The 23,360-nt window shown below is 44.3% G+C and overlaps 2 protein-coding genes across 3 annotated transcripts in view; one reads left to right on the top strand and one right to left on the bottom strand.

Moving 5' to 3' along the window:
- tnr5 (Tumor necrosis factor receptor superfamily member 5) overlaps positions 1–23,360 on the bottom strand; it is a gene marked incomplete at its 5' end in the record, with an annotated part of 1,066,050 nt that overhangs the window by 222,559 nt on the left and 820,131 nt on the right.
- The window catches only part of LOC110531267 (1-phosphatidylinositol 4,5-bisphosphate phosphodiesterase eta-2), an 85,200-nt gene that overhangs the window by 31,019 nt on the left and 30,821 nt on the right, over positions 1–23,360 (top strand). For both annotated transcript variants that reach the window (XM_036988873.1, XM_036988874.1), the window contains exons 5-11: positions 4,442–4,612; positions 6,598–6,691; positions 7,373–7,576; positions 8,953–9,073; positions 13,226–13,397; positions 21,010–21,117; positions 22,683–22,838. In XM_036988873.1, coding sequence (XP_036844768.1) covers positions 4,442–4,612; positions 6,598–6,691; positions 7,373–7,576; positions 8,953–9,073; positions 13,226–13,397; positions 21,010–21,117; positions 22,683–22,838 — 1,026 coding nt within the window. The remainder of the gene's footprint in view (positions 1–4,441; positions 4,613–6,597; positions 6,692–7,372; positions 7,577–8,952; positions 9,074–13,225; positions 13,398–21,009; positions 21,118–22,682; positions 22,839–23,360) is intronic.

Genomic DNA, 23,360 nt, shown 5'->3' with positions numbered 1-23,360 from the left:
GAGGGAGGAGGAGAGAGAGAGGGAGGAGGGTAGGGAGGGAGGAGGGGATAGGGAGGAGGAGAGAGAGAGAGGGAGGAGGAGAGAGAGAGAGAGGGAGGAGGGTAGGGAGGGAGGAGGGGATATGGAGGAGGGGAGAGAGAGAGGGAGGAAGGGAGAGAGAGGGAGGAGGGGAGAGAGAGAGGGAGGAGGGGAGAGAGAGAGAGAGAGAGAGGGAGGAGGGTAGGGAGGGAGGATGGGAAAGAGGGGGGAGGGAGAGAGGGAGGGGAGGAGGAGAGAGAGAGAGGGAGGGGAAAGAGGGAGGGGAGGAGAGAGGGGGAGGGAGGAGAGAGGGGGAGGGAGGGGAGGAGAGAGAAAGAGGGAGGGGAGGGGAAAGAGGGAGAGGGGGAGGGAGGGGAGGAGAGAGAAAGAGGGAGGGGAGGAGAAAGAGAGAGGGAGGAGGAGAGGGAGGGGAGGAGGAGAGGGGAGGGAGAGAGAGAGGGAGGAGGAGAGGGAGGAGGGGAGAGAGGGAGGAGGAGAGGGAGGAGGGGAGAGAGAGAGGGAGGAGGGGAGAGAGAGAGAGAGGGAGGAGGAGAGAGAGAGAGGGAGGAGGGGAGGGAGAGGGAGGAGGGGAGGGAGAGAGAAGGAGGAGGGGAGAGAGAGAGAGGGAGGAGGGTAGGGAGGGAGGGAGGAGGGGATGGGGAGCATGGGAGAGAGGGAGGGGAGGGAGGGAGGGGAGGGGGAGAGAGGAGGAGAGAGAGAGAGAGGGAGGAGAGAGAGGGAGGGGAGGAGGAGAGAGAGGGAGGGGAGGAGGAGAGAGAGGGAGGGGAGGAGGAGAAAGAGGGATGGGAGGAGGAGAGAGAGGGAGGGGGAGGAGAGAGAGAGAGGGAGGGGGAGGAGAGAGAGGGAGGAGAGAGAGAGAGGGAGGTGGAGGAGAGAGGGAGGAGAGAGAGGGAGGGGAGGAAGAGAGGGAGGGGAGGAGGAGAGGGAGGGGAGGAGGAGAGAGAGAGGGAGGGGAGGAGGAGAGAGAGAGGGAGGAGAGAGAGAGGGAGGGGAGGAGAGAGAGGGAGGGGAGGAGGAGAAAGAGGGAGGGGAGAAAGAGGGAGGGGAGGAGGAGGAGAGAGAGGGAGGGGAGGAGGAGAGAGAGGGAGGGGGAGGAGAGAGAGGAGAGGGAGAGGGGGAGGAGGAGAGAGAGAGAGAGGGGGGATACCTAGTCAGTTGTACAACTATAGGCATTCAACTGAAATGTGTCTTCCGCATGTAACCCAATCCCTCTGAATCAGAGAGGTGGAGGGGGGCTGCCTTAATCGGCATCCAATTCTCGGCGCCTGGGGAACAGTGGGTTAAATGCCTTGTTCAGGGGCAGAACGACAGAGTCGGGGATTCGATCCAGCAACCTTTCGGTTACTAGTCCAACGCTCTAATTACTAGAGGGAGGGAAGGAGGAGAGGGAGGGAAGAAGGAGGGGAGGGAGGGAGGAGAGAGAGGGAAGGAAGGAAGGAAGGAAGAAGGAGAGGGAGGGAAGGTGTGTTATCAGTGATAGCAGGGCTCAGTAGAGAGAACAGGGTGACATGTAAGACGCAGACAAAATGTTAACAAATCAAAGTATTGAATCTACGTGGGTTGGTGGTTTAAAATAGTCCAAAACCCGTGGTATACTTTCCTTTCTGAGATATTTAGTGATCCTTTATCTTATGAAAGAGAAGATGGCCCTTTTGATGCCAATATGCTTCACTGAAACCATAAAGCCTATGAAAATGACAATTACCCTTGATTTCTTAGCTAGCTTGGCACAGTCTGTGTGGATGCACATCCTGTTCACCCTGTTAGTATCCGCTCCAAGAAAGGACCAGACAGCTTTCTCCAAATGAGCCAGTCATGGTGAATTAAAAGAGAGTTGTGGCTTCATTATTTCACAACTTTTAAATGGAGTTAATTTAACAACCTCGGTCAACCTCAGGACTTGACCTTTTTCAAAGCTGTTCAAATGACTCACTTAGTGGGGATGTGTCGTCGTGACTGTTATGAAATTTGAGACAGATTTGTCACAGGAAACTATATAACAGGAAAGGCAATTGAGAGGCACCTAGAAATTGCTGTTGTGCCTCTTTTTCATAATGACTCCTGGGCTCCTCCTCAATTCATCCTGCCTAGAGTCCTTGTATCCTCTATCCTTGCCACCTCCTCTAAACACATTAGAGAAGGTCTGATGGAAGGGTTCTTGGAATTTTCACTTAGCAAACAGGCTATGCTATTAGCTACAAACTCCCAGCCAGGACACAGCCTAGTGGAGCCAGAGGGTCCTTTGACAGCCCTGCTAAGATTAGTGAGTTAGCAGTGTGTTATCATGTTGTTAGTCTGTTAGCGCTGGCGCCCATGGCAGTTCCTTCACCCCCAGCCTGTGGCGTAGCGAGCTGCACTAAGCCCTTCCCCCCCTTGGGGGGTGTCACCCATATGGTGCGTAGGAAAACAGACGGCCTCCGGTGTAACACACGATAACACACCAGGGACCAATCTGGACCTTGATGTTTGTGTGGGTGGGTGTGCGCATTCTTGCTACACTTAGTGTACCGCATGAAGTGTATTTCTCCCTCGAGAGATTTGACTTCCTGTTCAGTGTTGAGACAGTGTTGTTTCTGCCAGGTGCTCTTTTTGCCTCTCCGTTGAGCCGATGTTTGGGTCAACATTTAAATGTTATATGTCACATGCGCCGAATACAACAGATAAATGCTTGATTACGAGCCCTTCCCAACGATGCAGAGGTAACAACAGAATATGAAGTAGTAACACAAGGAATCAAATACACAATATTAGAGCTACAGTACCTGTCAAAAGTTTGGACACACCTACTCATTCAAGGGTTTTTCTTTATTTTTTACTATTTTCTGCATTGTAGAATAACATCAAAACTATGAAATAACACATATGGAATCATGTAGTAACCCAAAAAAGTGTTAGACAAATCCAAATATATTTTCAAAGTATCCACCCTTGGCTTGATGACAGCTTTGCATTCTCTCAACCAGCTTCATGAGGTAGTCACCTGGATTGCATTTCGAAAAACAGGTGTGCCTTGTTGCGTTTGAGTCAATCAGTTGTGTTGTGACAAGGTATGGGTGGTATCCAGAAGAAGCCCTACTTGGTAAAAGACCAAGTCCATATTATTAAACTTTGAAAGTTTCTTCAAGTGCAGTCGCAAAAAACATCAAGCGCTGTGATGAAACTGGCTCTCAGAGGACCCAGAGTTACCTCTACAGAGGATACGTTCATTAGTTACCAGACTCAGAAATTGCAGCCCAAATAAATGCTTTACGTGAATCAGGCCTTCATGGTCGAATTGCTGCAAATAAACCACTACTAAAGGACACCGATAAGAAGAAGAGACTTGCTTGGGCCAAGAAACACGAGCAATGGACATTAGACCGGTGGAAATCTGTCCTTTGGTCTGATGAGTCCAAATTTGAGATTTTTGGATCCAACTACCGTGTCTTTGTGAGATGCAGAGTAGGTGAACGGATGATCTCTGCATGTGTGGTTCCCACCGTGAAGCATGGAGGAGGTGTGATGGTGTGGGGGTTGCATTGCTGGTGACACAGTCAGTGATTTATTTATAATTCAAGGCACACTTAACCAGCATGACTACCTCAGCATTCTGCAGCGATACGCCGTCCCATCTGGTTTGCACCTAGTCCCACCATCATTTGTTTTTCTACAGGACAAAGACCCAACACACACCTCCAGGCTGTGTAAGGGCTATTTGACCAAGGAAGGAGAGTGATTGATTGAGTGCGGCATCAAATGACCTGGCCTCCACAATCACCCGACCTCAACCCAATTGAGATGGTTTGGGATGAGTTGGAACGCACAATGAAGGAAAAGCAGCCAACAAGTGCTCCACATATGTGGGAACTCCTTCAAGGCTGTTGGAAAAGCATTCCAGGTGAACTGGTTGAGAGAATGCCAAGAATGTGCAAATCTGTCAATGCAAAAGGTGGCTACTTTGAAGAATCTAAAATATAAACACATTTTTTTTTGGTTACTACATGATTCCATATGTGTTATTTAATAGTTTTGATGTCTTCACTATTATTCTACAATGTAGAAAATAGTCAAAATAAAGAGGTGTCCAAACTTTTGACTGGTACTTTATATACAGGATGTACCAGATCAGTGTGGAGAGGTACGGAGTATTTAAGGTAGATATGTACATGAAGACAGAGTAAAGTGACTAGGCATCAGGATAGATAAAAATAAGGTATTTGAGGTAGATATGTACATGAAGGCAGGGTGAAGTGACTAGGCATCAGGATAGATAATAATAAGGTATTTCAGGTAGATATGTATGTGTGTGTGTGTGTAAATAGTATGTAGTCTTGTGAATATGCATAGTGAGTGCAACATAAGGTCAGTGCAGATAATGAATGGTTACCTGGACTAACTATTTACACTCTTCTCTTCTTCCCAGGAGGCAGACACTGATGACAACCAGGGCACCCTGGGCTTTGAGGAGTTTTGTTCCTTCTACAAGATGATGTCGACACGCCGTGACCTCTACCTGCTCATGCTCACCTACAGCAACCACATGGACCACCTTGACACCAGCAACCTGGCCCGCTTCCTGGAGCTGGACCAGAAGGTACAGTGAGCAGAGCTGGAGTGTATGCAGGCAGCCAGACAGGCACACACACACATACACACAGGTGCGAGCATGCATGCACTGCACATCCCCAGATATTGAAAAGGTATCCATAGGAACATGCCTCTGGGTTAACTCTTGCTTTGTCCCACCTTTTTAAGTTACTTCTGTGACTCCACTTTTTTTTGTAATTGCTCTGAGGCGAAAGCCTGATTTAAAAAAAAAAATTTAAAAAAGATTTGAGTCTCAATAATGGTAGCAGCAGGATACACTTGTCGGGACAATTTTACATTCCCCCCCCCCCTTTCCATTCAACAGATTATGCATATGGCACACAATATTACTATTGAATTGCAGTGAAAAGCTCAGTTTGACATTTTGACTCTTAAGCCTTGACAAAGACGTTTCAACCGTTATAGACCAAACGGATAGAATAGACACTTGACTGAAAAAAAAGACCATCCCTTTTGTATACAAACATCCCATTTTGGAATGGTTATCCAATACATTTTGTCATTCTAAGTGCTACGCTAGTAACAGAGCCAATATAGCTTTATCTACAGTGTATAATGTTCAACTTATCAATGTGGAAAAGCTCTTGCAAGTTAGATGAGTTTTTTTTGCTGACATCCCACTTAGCACGCAAGCTAACTAAACGAGGAGGAATCTTCTGTTGTGACTCACCCCCATAGAGACTCCGCTAGGTGACAGACCGACACAGTCGTTTAGTGGATTTTCTATTAGGGCCTAAAACAAAGGCTTAATAGTGGTGTGTATGTGCAGACACAGACCCCTACAAGGCTATTAGAATTAGCAGTACCAATTCTAAAGGCTTTGGGTGTCTAAAATAACATACGATCACCTATCTAATGGTTCTGTTGTAAAAAAATATATTAAAAAAATAGAGAGATTGTAAAAAATAAAAGGAGCAGTAATGAATTAATTGGCTCTGTGCTTTATAACGAGCATGTGCTTTTTGGGCTAATTTGCAGTCAACAAAATGAAGCGGGGAGAAAATGCATTTGTTTGGTGTTTGGATCCCAGTTGATGTCTAGTCTGCCCATTTCAGAAGCTGGGGTATATTATTTGGGCTAATTGTGTTTGATGTTCCACAACTCCCTACTTTGTCCGGGAGGTTTGTGGTGGTTTAACGAGGTGAGTTATTTCAAACAGGATGCAGCTGGGCGGTCTCCAGCTCCTCTCCTCTCTGCTGGCATCATTAGCTACAGCCTGCCTTGCTTTCTCTGATTAACTGTGTTTACTAGCTCTCTCTCTCGCTGTGTGTGCGTGCGTTAACTCCCCATCTCATCACCATTTGCTGCCGCAGTACCCAAAGTGTCTCCACTCTACGCACTCGTTAGCCAAACACATTTTTCCACATTTACCCACTTCTTAAAAAGCCCTTTTAGCCTCTTGTGATCGGGAATCGGGGCAAAACCGTGGTCAGAAAGCAGTTTGATGTCAAATCACTAATGATTGTAAGTGACCAGGGGAAAGTGGCACAACCTTTTCGCTAGCTAGCTTCTCAATCTGTCTTTGAAACGCCAGTTTCTCATCTCTGTAAGTAGTCCAAGCTACTTAGCTAAAGCCTCTGTCTCCCAGATCTAGTAGTGTGCAGCACTCAACTGGGGGGGGGGGGATTGACTGGCACTGCTACAAAGTGAGTGTCACCCCCCTGCCCCTGCCCCCACCCATTTTGGGTCAGCCTGACGGATGATTGACATGGATGGGTATCAGATCGACCAATCGGCCAGTTTAAAAAGTCAGCCGTCAGGCGGACAATTGGATTTTAGCACAGGGATGGGGGATATTAGCCGCATGTGAGGACATGTCTTCATTGGATTAACAGGAATTTATCTTCACCAACTCTCCCAATGTTTCCTGTTATGCAGAGGGATTTTATTATTAGTTACTGTAGTCAATCTGGATTTTTTTTAAACTATTTGTTTATTGTGTGTTTGTTCTTGTCTTTTTCTGTTTTTTAGATGACGAAGGTGACCAAAGACCATTGCCTTGAGATTGTGAACAAATTTGAGCCATGCCCCGAGAACCAGAAGCAAGGGGTTCTGGGTATTGATGGTAAGACATCTCTCTTGGTTCCACTTTCTATCGTCCTTTTATCAGTCGAATGTAGCATGTCTCTCCAATCCCATCCCCCGTCTCCAATGTCTCTCCAATCCCATCCCCCGTCTCCAATGTCTCTCCAATCCCATCCCCCGTCTCCAATGTCTCTCCAATCCCATCCCCCGTCTCCAATGTCTCTCCAATCCCATCCCCCGTCTCCAATGTCTCTCCAATCCCATCCCCCGTCTCCGTCGCTCCAATCCCATCCCCCGTCTACAACGTCTCTCCCATCCCCTGTCTCCGTCTCTCCCATCCCCCGTCTCCAACGTCTCTCCCATCCCATCCCCCGTCTACAACGTCTCTCCCATCCCATCCCCCGTCTACAACGTCTCTCCCATCCCATCCCCCGTCTACAACGTCTCTCCCATCCCCCGTCTACAACGTCTCTCCCATCCCCCGTCTACAACGTCTCTCCCATCCCCCGTCTACAACGTCTCTCCCATCCCCCGTCTACAACGTCTCTCCAATCCCATCCCCCGTCTACAACGTCTCTCCAATGTGGTCTTCTTAATGGCTTCACTTGGCGCCAAGTGGACAAAAACGGACTGAAACAGGGAGGCGACTACCTGGATGTAATTGGTTGCAGAATGTTTTTTATTACATAAAAAAAAAAATCTGTTTGCTATTGTGACCCAGGTTTCACCAGCTACATGCGCAGCCCGGAGGGGGACATTTTCAACCCAGAGCACAATGTGGTGACCCAGGACATGTCTCAGCCACTCTGCAACTACTTCATCGCCTCGTCCCACAACACCTACCTGATGGGGGACCAGCTCATGTCCCAGTCCCGCCTCGACATGTACGCCTGGGTGCTGCAGGCCGGCTGCCGCTGCGTGGAAGGTCTGTGGAAGGCGCCATTCTCTGAATAACACCCACTCATGCACCCAAAACGTTTATTCAAGCAAGTGTGTACCAGTGCACATACAGTTGAAGTCAGAAGTTTACATACTCTTTATCCAAATAGATTTTAAGCTCAGTTTTTCACAATTCCTGAAATGTAATCCTAGTAAAAATTCCCTGTCTTAGGTCAGTTAGGATCACCACTTTATTTTAAGAATGTAAAATGTCAGAATAATAGTAGAGAATGATTTATTTCAGCTTTTATTTCTTTCATCACATTCCCAGTGGTTCAGAAGTTTACATACACAATTAGTATTTGGTAGCATTGCCTTTCAATTGTTTAACTTGGGTCAAACATTTCGGTTAGCCTTCCATAAGCTTCCCACAATAAGTTGGGGGAATTTTGGCCCATTCCTCCTGACGGAGCTGGTGGAACTGAATCAGGTTTGTAGGCCTCCTTGCTCACACACACACTTTTTCAGTTCTGCCCACACATTTTCTATGGGATTGAGGTCAGGGCTTTGTGATGGCCACTCCAATACCTTGACTTTGTTATCCTTAAGCCATTTTGCCACAACTTTGGAAGTATGCTTGGGGTCATTATCAATTTGCAAGACCCATTTGTGACCAAGCTTTAACTTCCTGACTGATGTCTTGAGATGTTGCTTCAATACATCCACATAATTTTGGTACCTAAAGGTGTTTTTGGTACCGAAATTGCTCCCAAGGATGAACCAGACTTGTGGAGGTCTCAATTTTATTTTCGGAGGTCTTGGCTGATGTATTTCGATTTTCCTTTGATGTCAAGCAACGAGGCACTGAGTTTGAAGGTAGGCCTTGAAATACATCCACAGGTACACCTCCAATTGATTCAAATGATGTCAATTAGCCTATCAGAAGCTTCTAAAGCCATGACATCATGTTCTGGAATTTTCCAAGCTGTTTAAAGGCACAGTCAACTTAGTGTATGTAAACTTCTGACCCACTGGACAGATATAGATACTGTATCACCCACTGGACTGTGATACAGTGAATTATAAGTGAAATAATTTGTCTGTAAACAATTGGTGGAAAAAAAGTAGATGTCCTAACCGACTTGCCAAAACTATAGTTTGTTAACAATAAATTTGTGGAGTGGTTGAAAAACAAATTTTATTGACTCCAACCTAAGTGTATGTAAACTTCCGACTTCAACTGTACATGGAGGTTACATACTGGTACAAATATTATCTGTCTTGTCTTCAGTCAGAGAATGTAATGGGTTCCTTGTATGTAACAGTTTGTGAGCTGAAGGATTAACACAGGAAGTATTAATTAGCTTTGTGTACACAACCTTCTCATGGTCACTCCATTCTTTTTCTTCCCCTCCACTGCAGTGGACTGCTGGGACGGGCAGGACGGCGAGCCCATCGTCCACCACGGCTATACTCTCACCTCCAAGATCCTCTTCAAAGACGTCATCGAGACCATCAACAAGTACGCCTTTGTGAAGAACGAGTAAGAATTTCTGCTTCTGAGTTCTTAATTATTGTTGTGTCCACAGACATCCTAGCTAGCTTCTCAGGTTAACTGTCCTAACAAAAATACCTGTACAAATCAAAAAGGTTCTTTATAGCAACATGAGGTTGATTTGACATTTCTCTCCCACGTAACATATTTGAATGCCTGTCCTTCATCCTGAGCCTGTATGGGAGAATTTAAGGGAATGAGGCGGTGAATTCAATTGCGTTCCCGTGAGCCTTTTCATGAGATATTGGTCTGAGAGCGTTTTGTCGTGCACGCAATAGCTAAGCCTACCATCATCGTTCATACACCTTAATGGTAACAATATATCTTTCAGATGTAGCCTACTTTACCTTAGGCTTTCTCATATGCTCCAGATATGCTATTATTTTTTATTTTTATTTAAACTTTATTTAACCAGACATATCAGTTAAGAACAAATTCATCTTCAATGACCGCCTACCAGAAGGGACGGGGTCTGGGATTAAAAATAAAATCACACATCATGGCATAAGAGAGACCACAAAAAGAGAGACCTACGACAACAACACAGCATGTTAGCAATGCAACTTGACAACAACATGGTAGCAACACAAAACATGGTACAAACATTGTTGGGCAAAGACAACCTCGGAAATTGCAAGAAGGTAGAGACAACAATACATCACGCGAAGCAGCCACAACTGTCTGTGTCTTTGAATGAAGAGATGGAGATAAAACTGTCCAGCTGTTGTGAAAGCAGCAGCTACACTTCCTGGGGTCCACACAAAACATGAAACATAGCATGATACAGAACATTAATAGACATTAACAGCACACAAGGACAGAACTATATACATTTAAACATGGTCTACATATCAATACATACACACAAACTATCTAGGTCCAATAGGGGAGAGGCGTTGTGCCGTGACGTGTTGCTTTATCCTGTTTTTTTGATCACTTGATTTAGATTTCTGGTAGAAAATCCCAGCTAGCTAAAGTAGCTAGCAAGTCTGTCAGTCTTTTTTTCCTCGTGGAAAAGGTTGTTAGCTAGCTATATCTATTCAGTGTCGGCGAATGGGCCTTTACAACGTCCAAACAAAGTTTACCCTCGGCATCGCTTTCAGGTATTCATAACCTTTAACTTATTCTACATTTTGTTCCTACAGCCTGAAATATGTCATGTTTTCCTTATTACACACAATACTATGCAATGACAAAGTGAAGACACGTTTTCCTTATTACACACAATACTACCCAATGACAACGTGAAGACATGTTTTCCTTATTACACACACTACTACGCAATGACAAAGTGAAAACATGTTTTTTTGAAATTCTTGCAAATGTGTTGAAAATGAAATACAGAAATACCTAATTTAACAAAGTACATCCCCCCCCCCCCCCCCCCCCCCCCCACACACACACACACACACACACACACACACACACACAGTCAATAGTTTGTGGAAGCACCGTTGGCGGCAGTTCGAGCTGTGAGTCTTTCTTTCTGAGTCTCTAAGAGCTTGGCACAACTGGATTGTACGATATTTGCCCATTATTCTTTGTAAAATTCAAGCTCTGTCAAGTTGATTGTTGATCATTGCTAGACAGCCATTTTCAAGTCTTGCCATAGATGTTCAAGATGATTTAAGTCAAAACTGTAACTAGGCCACTCAGGCACATTCAATGTTGTCTTGGTAAGCAACTCCAGTGTAGATTTAGGTTATTGTTCTGCTGAAAGGGGAATTTGTCTCCTATTGTCTGATAGAAATCAGACTGAACCAGCTTTTCCTCTATGATTTTACCTGTGTTTAGCTCCATTCTGTTTCTTTTTATCATAAAAAACTCCCTAGACCTTGCTGATGACAAGCATATCCATAACATGATGCAGCCACCACCATGCTTGAAAATATGAAGTGGTACTCTGATTTGTTTTTTTAACATTTAATTTTATTTCACCTTTTATTTAACCAGGTAGGTCAGTTGAGAACACGTTCTCATTTACAACTGCGACCTGGTTGAGATAGAGCAAAGTAGTGTGACACAAACAACACAGAGTTACACATAAACAAACGTACAGTCAATAACACAATAGAAAAGTCTATATACAGTGTGCCAATGGTTTTGGATTTGGATTTGCCCCAGACATAATGCTTTGTTTTCAGGACATAAAGTTAATTTCTTTGCCACATTTTTTGCAGTATTACTTAAGTGTGTGGTTGCAAACAGGATGTACATTTTGAACTATTTGTATTCTGTACAGGCTTCCTTTTCACTCTGTCATTTAGGTTCATATTGTGGAGTAACTACAATGTTATTGATCCATCCTCAGTTTTCTCCTATCATAGCCATTAAACTCAGTAACAGTTTAAAAGTCACCATTGGCCTCATGGTGAAATCACTGATCAGTTTCCATCCTCTTCTGAGTCAGGAAGGATGCCTGTATCTCTGTAGTGACTGGGTGTATTGATACGCCATTCAAAGTGTAATTAATAACTTCACCATGCTCAAAGGGATATTCAGTGTCTGCTTTTTTCCCCACACATTTACCAATCGGTGCCCTTCTTTGTGAGGCATTGAACAACTTCACTGGTCTTTGTGGTTGAATCTGTTCTTGAAATTCACCACTTGATTGAGGGACCTTAGAGATAATTGTATGTGTGGGGTACAGAGATGGAGTTCAAAAATCATGTTAAACACTATTATTGAACACAGAATATGTCCATGCAACTTATGTGATTTGTTAAGCACCTTTCTACTCCTGAACATTTCTTCTCCTGAAGCTTGCAATAGCTAAGGGTTTGAATACCTATTAACTCAAGACATTTCAGCTTATTCATGTTTTTAATTTTCAAAAAAGCAAAATTCCGCTGACATTATGGGGTGTTGTGTTTTAGATGAGTGATATAAAATATCAAGACATTTTAAATTCAGGCTGAAACTACAAACTGAGGACAAGGTAAAGGGGTGTGAACTGTGCTTCCTGATGCCACTGTATGGTATGTGCCAGATGAACAAGGCTCATGGTGAATTATAGATCTTTCTAAGTCATAAACTATTAAATATGGTTTTCTCCGAATATTCCTATTACTTCTAAGTTGTCCTCAGCGCCTTAGTCTCTTTCATTGAATTGGTTCCCTTGAACCAAGCAAGCGTACAAATTGATGCTCCGCTAGAATCAAAGCAATCATAGACTACACAGTGAGTTCCCGGGATCTTTGTTGAAAGACACTGCTCAACGATGCATTGTATTGTACTCCTATGGGCTCACTGGAGCGAGCGAGTGTTTCCACATGACCTGCACACCCACACAGACCTCATCAGAGATGCGGTGCTGCTGTAGGTGATCATTCTATCAAGACTATCAGAATGCATGCAAACTGTATACGAGAGACTGTATATAGACCCACAAGTAACAGAAAACAATTGGGGGGGGGGGGGGGCGGCGGCTGTGTGTGCCTCTTTTCTTTTTCTAGTACAATGCATTCTGTAGATAATTGATATGAACGGCCAGGAATGTATTCAACTTACAACAAAGAATGTTTGTAATATTTGTTGTTGTTGACATTTTAGAGGGGTTGAGGTTGATCACATCAGAATGATGAAACTGAGAACCCATAGCTGTACTGTCAAGTGTCTGAATAGTGAGCACCTATTGCCAAGGCTGTACCAAAGATGCAGAACTATCTAGATTAGGGGTCTCAACTTACTGTTAGAAGTTAGAATAGTAGAATACACAAGGTGCAATTACGATTTTGTTTTGTGCATCAGCAGTTTAACGTTTGATACTGTATGCCAGTCACATTCATACAATTAACCATGCTAGCTAACAATTTTTAGATTGGTAAGTTAGTTTAGTGGACAGCTACCTAAACTTAGCGAGGGGGGATGCACTGCGGCTCCTCATGAGTTCAGATTTTGCGGCCCCACCCCCATCAAAGTTGCCCATTCCTGATATATATATATATCTGTCAGTACCTGTGTCTTTGTTCTCAGGTCTCGTAGTGATGGTAACCCACGGCTGTACCTACCTGTCTCTGTGTAACCCGCGGCCTTACCTGTCTCTGTGTAACCCGCGGCCGTATCGGAGTCTCTGTGTAACCCACGTCTGTCTCTGTGTAACCCACATCTCTCTGTGTAACCCACATCTGTCTCTGTCAGCTACCCAGTGATCCTGTCCATTGAGAACCACTGCAGCGTCCCCCAGCAGAAGAAGATGGCCCAGTACCTGGTGGAGGTGATGGGCGACAAGCTGGACCTCTCAGCCATCAAGGCAGATGAACGGGGCCGCCTGCCCTCCCCAGACACCCTTAAAGGGAAGATACTCATCAAGGTAAACACTTTGAATTAACACACACGGTTCCTTCCCAACCGTAATAAACCTGATTCAACAAGCATTGTTCTGCGGCCTGCAATACCTTGCCGGCATGGACACTTACCCTGTCACATCAGAGAAAGTAAGGCGTGGATAGGTTTGCACATTTTGGGGAATATTCAGAGGTGGAAACTTTCCGTGGGAATTAACAGGAATATATGCAAATTAATAAAAAAAGAAACATCCCTTTTTCAGGACCCTGTCTTTCAAAGATAATTTGTAAAATTCAAATAGATCTTCATTGTAAAGAGTTTAAAAACTGTTTCCCATGTGTGTTCAATGAACCATGAACAATTAATGAACATGCACCTGTGGAACGGTCGTTAAGACACTAACAGCTTACAGACGGTAGGCAATTAAGGTCACAGTTATGAAAACTTAGGACACTGAAAAGGCCCTTCTACTGACTCTGGAAAACACCAAAAGAAAGATGCCCAGGGTCCCTGCTCATCTACGTGAACGTGCCTTAGGCATGCTGCAAGGAGGTATGAGGACTGCAGATGTGGCCAGGGCAATAAATTGCAATGTCCGTACTGTGAGACGCCTAGACAGCGCTACAGGGAGACAGAATGGACAGCGGGTCATCCTTGCAGTGGCAGACCACGTGTAACAACACCTGCACATACATCCGAACATCACACCTGCGGGACAGGTACAGGGTGGCAACAACAACTGCCCGAGTTACACCAGGAACACACAGTCCCTCCAATCAGTGCTCAGACTGTCCGCAATAGCCTGAGAGAGGCTGGACTGAGGGCTTGTAGGCCTGTTGTAAGGCAGGTCCTCACCAGACATCACCGGCAACAATGTCGCCTATGGGCACAAACCCACCGTCGCTGGACCAGACAGGACTGGCAAAAAGTGCTCTTCACTGACGAGTCTCGGTTTTGTCTCACCAGGGGTGATGGTCGGATTCGCGTTTATCGTCGAAGGAATGAGCGTTACACCGAGGCCTGTACTCTGGAGCGGGGTCGATTTGGAGGTGGAGGGTCCGTTATGGTCTGGGAGCGGTGTGTCACAGCATCATCGGACTGAGCTTGTTGTCATTGCAGGCAATCTCAACGCTGTGCGTTACAGGGAGACATCCTCCTCCCTCATGTGGTACCCTTCCTGCAGGCTCATCCTGACATGATCCTCTAGCATGACAATGCCACCAGCCATACTGCTCGTTCTGTGTGTGATTTCCTGCAAGACAGGAATGTCAGTGTTCTGCCATGGCCTTTGAAGAGCCCGAATCTCAATCCTATGAGGGCTAGGGCCATTCCCGACAGAAATGTCCAGGAACTTGCAGGTGCCTTGGTGGAAGAATGGGGTAATATCTCACAGCAAGAACTGGTGAATCTGGTGCAGTCCATGAGGAGGAGATGCACTGCAGTGATTAATGCAGCTGGTGGCCACACCAGGTACTGACTGTTACCTTTGATTTTGACCCCCCCTTTGTTCAGGGCCAAATTATTCCATTTCTGTTAGTCACATATCTGTGGAACTTGTTCAGGTCATGTCTCAGGTGTTGAAACTTGTTATGTTCATATAAATATTTACACATGTTAAGTTTGCTGAACATTAACGCAGTTGACAGTGAGGGGACGTTTTTTTTTGTTGCTGAGTTTATTAATACCATTTAAATGTAGCTGTTTGCATTGGATATACAGTTGAAGTTGGAGGTTTCCATACAGTTATGTTGGAGTCATTAAAACTTGTCTTTCAACCACTCCACTAATATCTTGTTAACAAACTATAGTTTTGGCAAGTTGATTCGGACATCTACTTTGTGCATGACACACCATTTTTCCAACAATTGTTTAGCCAGCTTATTTCACTTATAATTCACTCTATCACAATTCCAGTGGGTCAGACATTTACATACACTAAGTTGGCTGTGCCTTTTTAAACAGCTTGGAAAATTCCAGAAAATTATGTCATAGCTTTAGAAGCTTCTGATAGGCTAATTGACATAATTTGAGTCAATTGGAGGTGTACCTGTGGATGCATTTCAAGGCCTACTTTCAAACTCAGTGCCTCTTTGCTTGACATGGGAAAATCAAAAGAACAAGAAATTGTCGACTTCCACAAGTCTGGTTCATCATTTGGAGCAATTTCCAAACACCTGAAGATACCACGTTCATCTGTACAAACAATAGTACGCAATTATAAACACCATAGGACCACGCAGCCATCATACCGCTCAGGAAGGAGACGCGTTCTGTCTCCTAGAGATGAACATACTTTGGTGCAAAAAGTACAGATCAATCCCAGAACAACAGCAAAGGACCTTGTGAAGATGCTGGAGGAAACAGGTACAAAAGTATCTATATCCACAGTAAAACAAGCCCTATATCGACATAACCTGAAAGGCTGCTCAGCAAGGAAGAAACCACTGTTCCAAAACCGCCATAAAAAGGCCAAACTACGGTTTGCAAATGCAAATGGGGACAAAGATCGTACTTTTTGGAGAAATGTCCTCTGGTCTGATGAAACAAAAATAGAACTGTTTGGCCATAATGACCATCATTATGTTTGGAGGAAAAAGGGGGAGGCTTTCACGCCGAATAAAACCATCCCAACCGTGAAGCACGAGGGTGGTAGCATCATGTTGTGGCGTTGCTTTGCTGCAGGAGGGACTGGTGCACTTCACAAAATAGATGGCATCATGAGGTAGAATATTATGTGGATATGTTGAAGCAACATCTCAAGACATCAGTCAGGAAGTTAAAGCCTGGTTGCAAAAGGGTCTTCCAAATGGACAATGACCCCAAGCATACTTCCAAAGTTGTGTCAAAATGGCTTAAGCAAAACAAAGTCAAGGTATTGGAGTGGCCATCACAAAGCCCTGACCTCAATACCATAGACAATGTGTGGACAGACCTGAAAAAGTGTGTGTGAGCAAAGAGGCCTACAAACCTGACTCAGTTACACCAGCTCTGTTAGGAGGAATGGACCAACATTTCACCCAACTTCTTGTGGGAAGCTTGTGGAAAGCTACTCGTAACGTTTGACCCAAGTTAAACAATTTAAAGGCAATGCTACCAAATACTAATTGTGTATATTAACTTCTGACCCACTGGGAATGTGATGAAAGAAATAAAAGCTGAAATAAATAATTCTCTCTACTATTATTCTGACATTTCACATTCTTAAAATATAGTGGTGATCCTAAATGAACTGAGACAGGGAATTTTTAGTTGGATTAAATGTCAGGAATTGTGAAAAACTGAGTTTAAATGCATTTGACTAAGGTGTATGTAAACTTCCAACTTCAACTGTATTTACCATACCATATGGAGACAGAAACATAAACCTTTTACCTTATCATAAGTAGACACTGCAAAGGATTAAGTCCTTCCAATGGAAATGAAAACAATTTAGTTACGAATGTAACTTTATTTAAATGAGGTAACTCTTCACATGGGATGATTTCACTGAACAACAAAAGAAAGGGAATATTGAATGATCCCCAATGATCCATCACATCTCCCCAAAAAAAATTCAACATACATCTGTGAACTGATAGTTTAGAAACTAAAGCTTTGGTTGTCTTCCTCTCAAGCTTCCATGTCTTCTCCCTGGACCTCCTCAATGTCCACCTCTTGAACGTCAGACTCTGAGACCTCATCTTCACTGTCACTTTCCAACCTTGTTGAGGATGGCTCGTTGTCAGGTTCAAAAGTCTCAAATTTCCCCGGATGGCCACCATTTTGTCTACCCTTGTATTGGTCAGCCTGTTGCGTGCTTTGGCGTGTGTGTTCCCAAACAACGACCGGTTGCGCTCTGAGGCAGTTGATGTTGGTGGGATTTGTAGGATGATGGAGGCAACAGAGGAAAGCGCCTCAGATCCACAAATCCCTTCCACCAGGTGGCTGATGAGTTACGTTGGCACGACTGCCCTATTGCATCTCCTTTCCAAAGCCCTTGCTTGGAAGTGCACTTTGCCAGACTGCCAAGAACCTTGCCCTCTTCCAGGCCAAGGTGGTGAGACATGGTAGTGATGACAACATAGGCTTTGTTGATCTCTGCACCAGACAGGATGCTCTTGCCAGCATACTTGGGGTCAAACATGTACGCTGTAGCGTGTTTGGGCTTCAGGAAGAAGTCTTCACACTGTTTGATGTATTTCAGAACTGCAGTTTCTTCTGCTTGGAGCAACAGTGAAGTGGGCAGGGCAGTACGTATTTCTTCTCTTACATCGGGAAGCAGAGTCTGAACATCAGACAGGATGGCATTGTCTCCCTCAATCCGTGCAATGGCTACTGCTATAGGTTTCAGGAGTTTCAGGCTGCTTACCACTCTCCCAAAATACATCATCCAGGAGGATCCTCTTGATGGGGCTGTCCATATCGGCAGACTATGATAAGGCCATTTATTGGAGAGACTCCTTCCCCTCCAGGAGACTGTCAAACATGATGACAACACCACCCCAACGGGTGTTGCTGGGCAGCTTCAATGTGGTGCTCTTTTTCTTCTCACTTTGCTTGGTGAGGCAGATTGCTGCTATAACTTGATGACCCTTCACATACCTAACCATTTCCTTGGCTCTCTTGTAGTTTATCCATTATTTTCAGTGCCATGATGTCCTTGAGGACCAGATTCAATGCATGAGCAGCACAGCCAATGGGTGTGATGTGAGGGTAGGACTCCACTTTAGAACAAGCAGCCTTCATTTTCACAGCATTGTCTGTCACCAGTGCAAATACCTTCTGTGATCCAAGGTCATTGATGACTGCCTTCAGCTCATCTGCAATGTAGAGACCGGTGTGTCTGTTGTACCTTGTGTCTGTGCTCTTGTAGAATACTGGTTGAGTGGTGGAGATGATGTAGTTAATTATTCCTTGCCCACAAACATTCTACCACCCATCAGAGATGATTGCAATACAGTCTACTTTCTCTATGATTTGCTTGACCTTCACTTGAACTCTGCATCCAGCAAATGAGTGGATAAAGCATGTCTGGTTGGAGGGGTGTATGCTGGGCGAAGATCATTCAGAAATCTCTTCCTATACACATTGCCTGTGAGCATCAGAGATGAACCAGTTGCATACACAGCTTGAGCAAGACATTCATCAGTGTTATTCTGACTACGTTCCTCATTGAGTCAAAAAACCTTTGATTCCAGTAGGACCATGAGCTGTTGCTGTTGCTAAAGTGTCTGATTTATAATTTTCACCTCGAATAGAAGTAGAGGGCCTTTTGTCAGAGGTTGCTTGTTGTGAGCGCTAAGGGAACTTCATGCACATGGCCAGATGATTCCGCATCTTTGTTGCATTCTTCAAATATGATTTGGCATGGTATTTGCAAATGTACACAGCTTTCGCTAATGTACACAGCTGCAGTGAAATATCTCCACACATCAGATAGTGCCCGTGGCATTATCCTGTAAAGATTAGAAACAAATGAGTAAAACAGATAATTAAAAAAATCCATGTACAGATAAATAGTTAAGCAGTTAGATTAAACAACTCCTTTGTAAGGTAAATGTTTTAAAATGAAACATGTATGGAAACAGGTGAATTAACAATCAGTTAGCAGGCTCAAGCTAGCAAAACCCCACATGGTAGCAAAAACAAACTAGCAGAAAATGTCAACAAGTTAGAAATGATTGAAACACACTTTGCTGTAGGCTACTATTTACTAGTTAACAAAAAATACTGTATGTCTTATAAAATATATTCACCCCACCCAGTATTGTACTCAAAACTTACCAGAAAGCATGAAGTCCTTGGCTCAGACAATGTAGTAGTGTGGGCTCAATAGCATCTCCTTAGTGTGCAAGATCTTGAAAATCAGCTGTACATGTGATGGAAGAATGCACTGCACATGTGATGGAAGAATGCACTGTCCATGCAGAGTTGCAATTCCATTGAATTGGGGATAGTTTAACCAAAATATGCCACAAGACCTAGAATTGCCTTACGGAAATTGTTCAATCTAGCTGACTTTAGGCCAGTGCATGGTGACAAATCGGTCCACGTCAGATGGCTATGGGTCAATGACCACTCCACTTCCCAGCGCTAGTTACCACACTGTTCTGAGTACAGTCTCGCCTCGCAGCGCTAGTTACCACACTAATAATTTTTACATACTGTTTTAATCATTTCATATGTACTGTATTCTACTGTGTTTTAGTCTATGCCACTCTGATATTGCACGTCCTAATATATATTTACATATTAATTCCATTATTTTACTTTTAGATTTGTGTGTTGTGAATTGTTAGATATTACTGCACTGTTGGAGCTAGGAACACAAGCATTTCACTACACCCACAATATCATCTGCTAAATATGTGTGTCCAATACAATTTGATTTGTTCTGAGTACAGTCTCACTTTGCACCGCTAGTTACTACACAGTCTCACCTCAGCACGTCGGCCCCTGACAGTCAGCCTCATTAGTCAGGAAGTAAAAAAAATCACTCTGATTTGGCCCTAGTGGGCTTCGGTAGTAATCATCTCCTTCATGCCCTCTGATCATGAAATGATGGTGACAGGCCAAATCAATATTGCCGACTGCTATCCTGGTACGGAGACGGGTGTCTAACAGACTGAGGCTGTGTATCCCTCCACCATCTGGAATCTGGGGCCCGGGCCCTGCTGTCATGAATCCAAGCCCCAGTTCCGAAGTCTGCCTTGTGTTATGTACTGACTGCCATGTGGCCTCTGCCCAGTAGAGCTGCGTGTGATGGTACAATAACTGTTACAAGATCATTTGGAATGAGCTGAGGGGACAGATGTTCACTGCAGCTTTACAATCTCGTTTTCATTGTGGATCGTTAGTTTTATCTGCGTTTTCAGTGACCTGTCAACAGTAAGTGGGTGGGGGTTGCGTCTGAACGCATTTCCTATGATGGTTGTAAAAACACTTCATACCAGTAGCACACTGACAGGTTTAACACGGCTCTCTCTCTCTCTCTCTCTTATGGAGGTATTTGTGGTTAGCAGGGCCGTTTGTCATTCAATCAAACTGTCACTTAACAACATGCTAAGAACATGTGACAAAATAGAGCCGTATTGAGAACGGTGACAAATAGAAACATATATGATGTAGAACAGACAGACATTATTTGTCAAGGAGAATGAGCATTTGTCATCTTAATGAATGATATTTCTATTTGCAACATTTTGGGAGCTTAATGGTTTAGATTGGGGAAATGTGTTGTAAAAGCCACCTCCTAAGCATTAACAAACAATTCAGAAAGTAAACCCAATTCTACGTTTTCTTTATTGAAAAGCTTTAAAGAGAATTGGAATTTAAATTGCTCCTGACACACACAGAGGCCATAGAATGGAGTACGGGTAAAGTTTCCCCCAAAAACACAGATTTTTAAGGTCAGTTGTGTGTCCCCACCCCCTAAAGGTCTAGTCTTACTGGAGTGTTACCTGCTCATAGAGCTGTGCCCAAGGGGCATTTCTTCCCATAAAATGATGCTATTATTAAAACTCTTTGCAATGGAATATGAAACCGTGTTATTCGTATTGGTCATGATCAGATAGTCCCTCCCTCTTTTCAGAACGTTTCATTTCGTTTGGTTTCCTAACGAATATGACCCAGGTATTAACGACACATTTGTCTGCCAGGGAAAGAAACTCCCGTCGAACATTGACGAAGACAACGAAGAGGGTGACGTGACGGATGAAGACAGCGCTGACGAGATGGAGGACGACTGCAAACTGATAAATGGCGATGTAAGGACCCTACCCCTACCCCTCTTCCTCCCTCCATCCCTGCAGCCGTTCTATTCTACTCTACTGTACATTGTGCTAGATGTTGTTCGATGCTAATTGGAGTCTAGAAACGATCTTTGTCTGATTGGCGCTGTTATATTGTACCATTGTGTTCTGGTAAATGTGTGTGCTCGTTTCTGTTCCTGTTTGTTCTTGATGAATGTAGTCTCAATTAAGCATCAGCCACTGTCCGTTGGGGCTCCGTGCTCATGTCTTCGCTGTCATAAAGCTCTTCTCTCTGTCTCTCTGTCTCTGTCTCTGTCTCTGTCTCTGTCTCTGTCTCTGTCTCTGTCTCTCGCTCTCGCTCTCGCTCTCTCTCAAAATGTCATCCGCTCGTTCTGAAGTGGAAGGTACTGTAAAACATCATCACTTTCAGGCTTCTTTAATCATCACCCCAATTATTTTCCATTTAACATACATACTCGCGCTCTACACCGGTGAGTATGCCAGTGCCGAGATATGCATGAAACCACAGACACAGGCTCCATGTTCCTTTCAGGAATTCTGAGATTCTATGAAACCCTAATCAAAGTGAGAAGCTTCCTTTTCCTTACCCAATCATATGACAGTATGGCTGTCATCAAGCCATTTCAGGTTAGTGGACATGAAGGAAAGGAGTTGTGGAATGAAAACCAGAGCCATATGCCTACATGTAAACTACTAAGATTCTGATGGAAACTACTAAGATTACTGGAATTTAGAGCTTGCTATGTACATCCTTCTTAAGAGGCTGAAACGTGCTGCTTACTTACAGTACATCTCAAGGCGTTGCTTATGTGCACTTGGAGAGGACTGGGAGTTGGTTTGTGGTAAACTTCGCCACCTAGTGGTAGAAGCATGCAAATGCTTTTAAACCATTTTAAAATTAAATTAGGCTGCATGTTCAACTTTCATACCCATGGTGTCATTTCAGCCTTTACATATGAAACATATTATATAGTGCATAATGAACAGTAATCTAATTCTCCCGGATGTCACACAAAATGCAGTGTGAATCCATTATGCATAATTTACATGTTAGTCATTTATCAGACACTTTATCCAGAGCGACTTACAGGAGCAATTTGGGTTAAGGGTCTTGCTCAAGGCCACATCACCAGTTTTTTTCACCTAGTCGGCTCGGGGATTCAAAGCAGCAACCTTTCGGTTACTCGCCCACCCCCCCTCCCCATCATGTCTTATATCAGTCAGTTATGAGGGTCTGGAAGTCACCAGGCATTTTGTCATCAAGAAGTTATCTCAACTGATGAAATATGTTATATAATGAAATATGTACTCGTTTCAAATGGCAACTTATTCCCTATAGTGCACTATTTAAGGATATTAGTGTTGTCTTCCCTCAACTGCAACAGTTTTCTATCAACATTATTGTGTATCGAGTGTCATTGGTGACATATTGCACGACCAACCATTCCTTTTGTCAATCAGAAAAGGCAACTAGCTAGTTCTGGTTATCGCTCTGTTTTCAGTACTTCTCTAAACAGACCTTTTTCTTCTTCACTGTTTATGTTTGCTCCTCCCTCCAGACGTCCATGACCAGGAAGCAGGTGGAGAACGTGGCTAAGAAGAAGCTGGACAACCTGATGAAGGAGTCTAAGATCCGTGACCAGGAGGACCCCGACAGCTTCACCCTCGCTGCTCAGCCCCGATCGGGAAAGACCACCGACAAGTCACCCTCCAAGGTAACACCCGCGGCTCTGTAGACCAGACCTGGGTTCAAATACTACTTGAAATCTTTCTTGTAGTTCTTGGCACTATTGAGACTTTTCAATTGGTTCCATTACAACAGGCATACACACCCACTGCAAATGTAGTCTGCCACACACACACTGCAAATGTAGTCTGCCACACACACACCCACTGCAAATGTAGTCTGCCACACACACACTGCAAATGTAGTCTGCCACACACACACCCACTGCAAATGTAGTCTGCCACACACACACCCACTGCAAATGTAGTCTGCCACACACACACCCACTGCAAATGTAGTCTGCCACACACACACCCACTGCAAATGTAGTCTGCCACACACACACCCACTGCAAATGTAGTCTGCCACACGCACACCCACTGCAAATGTAGTCTGCCACACACACACCCACTGCAAATGTAGTCTGCCACACACACACCCACTGCAAATGTAGTCTGCCACACACATACCCACTGCAAATGTAGTCTGCCACACGCACACCCACTGCAAA

Source organism: Oncorhynchus mykiss, chromosome 9, assembly GCF_013265735.2.
Source record: "Oncorhynchus mykiss isolate Arlee chromosome 9, USDA_OmykA_1.1, whole genome shotgun sequence".
In the NCBI taxonomy this organism is placed as follows: domain Eukaryota; kingdom Metazoa; phylum Chordata; class Actinopteri; order Salmoniformes; family Salmonidae; genus Oncorhynchus; species Oncorhynchus mykiss.
This window is presented reverse-complemented; position numbering and strand designations above follow the sequence as displayed.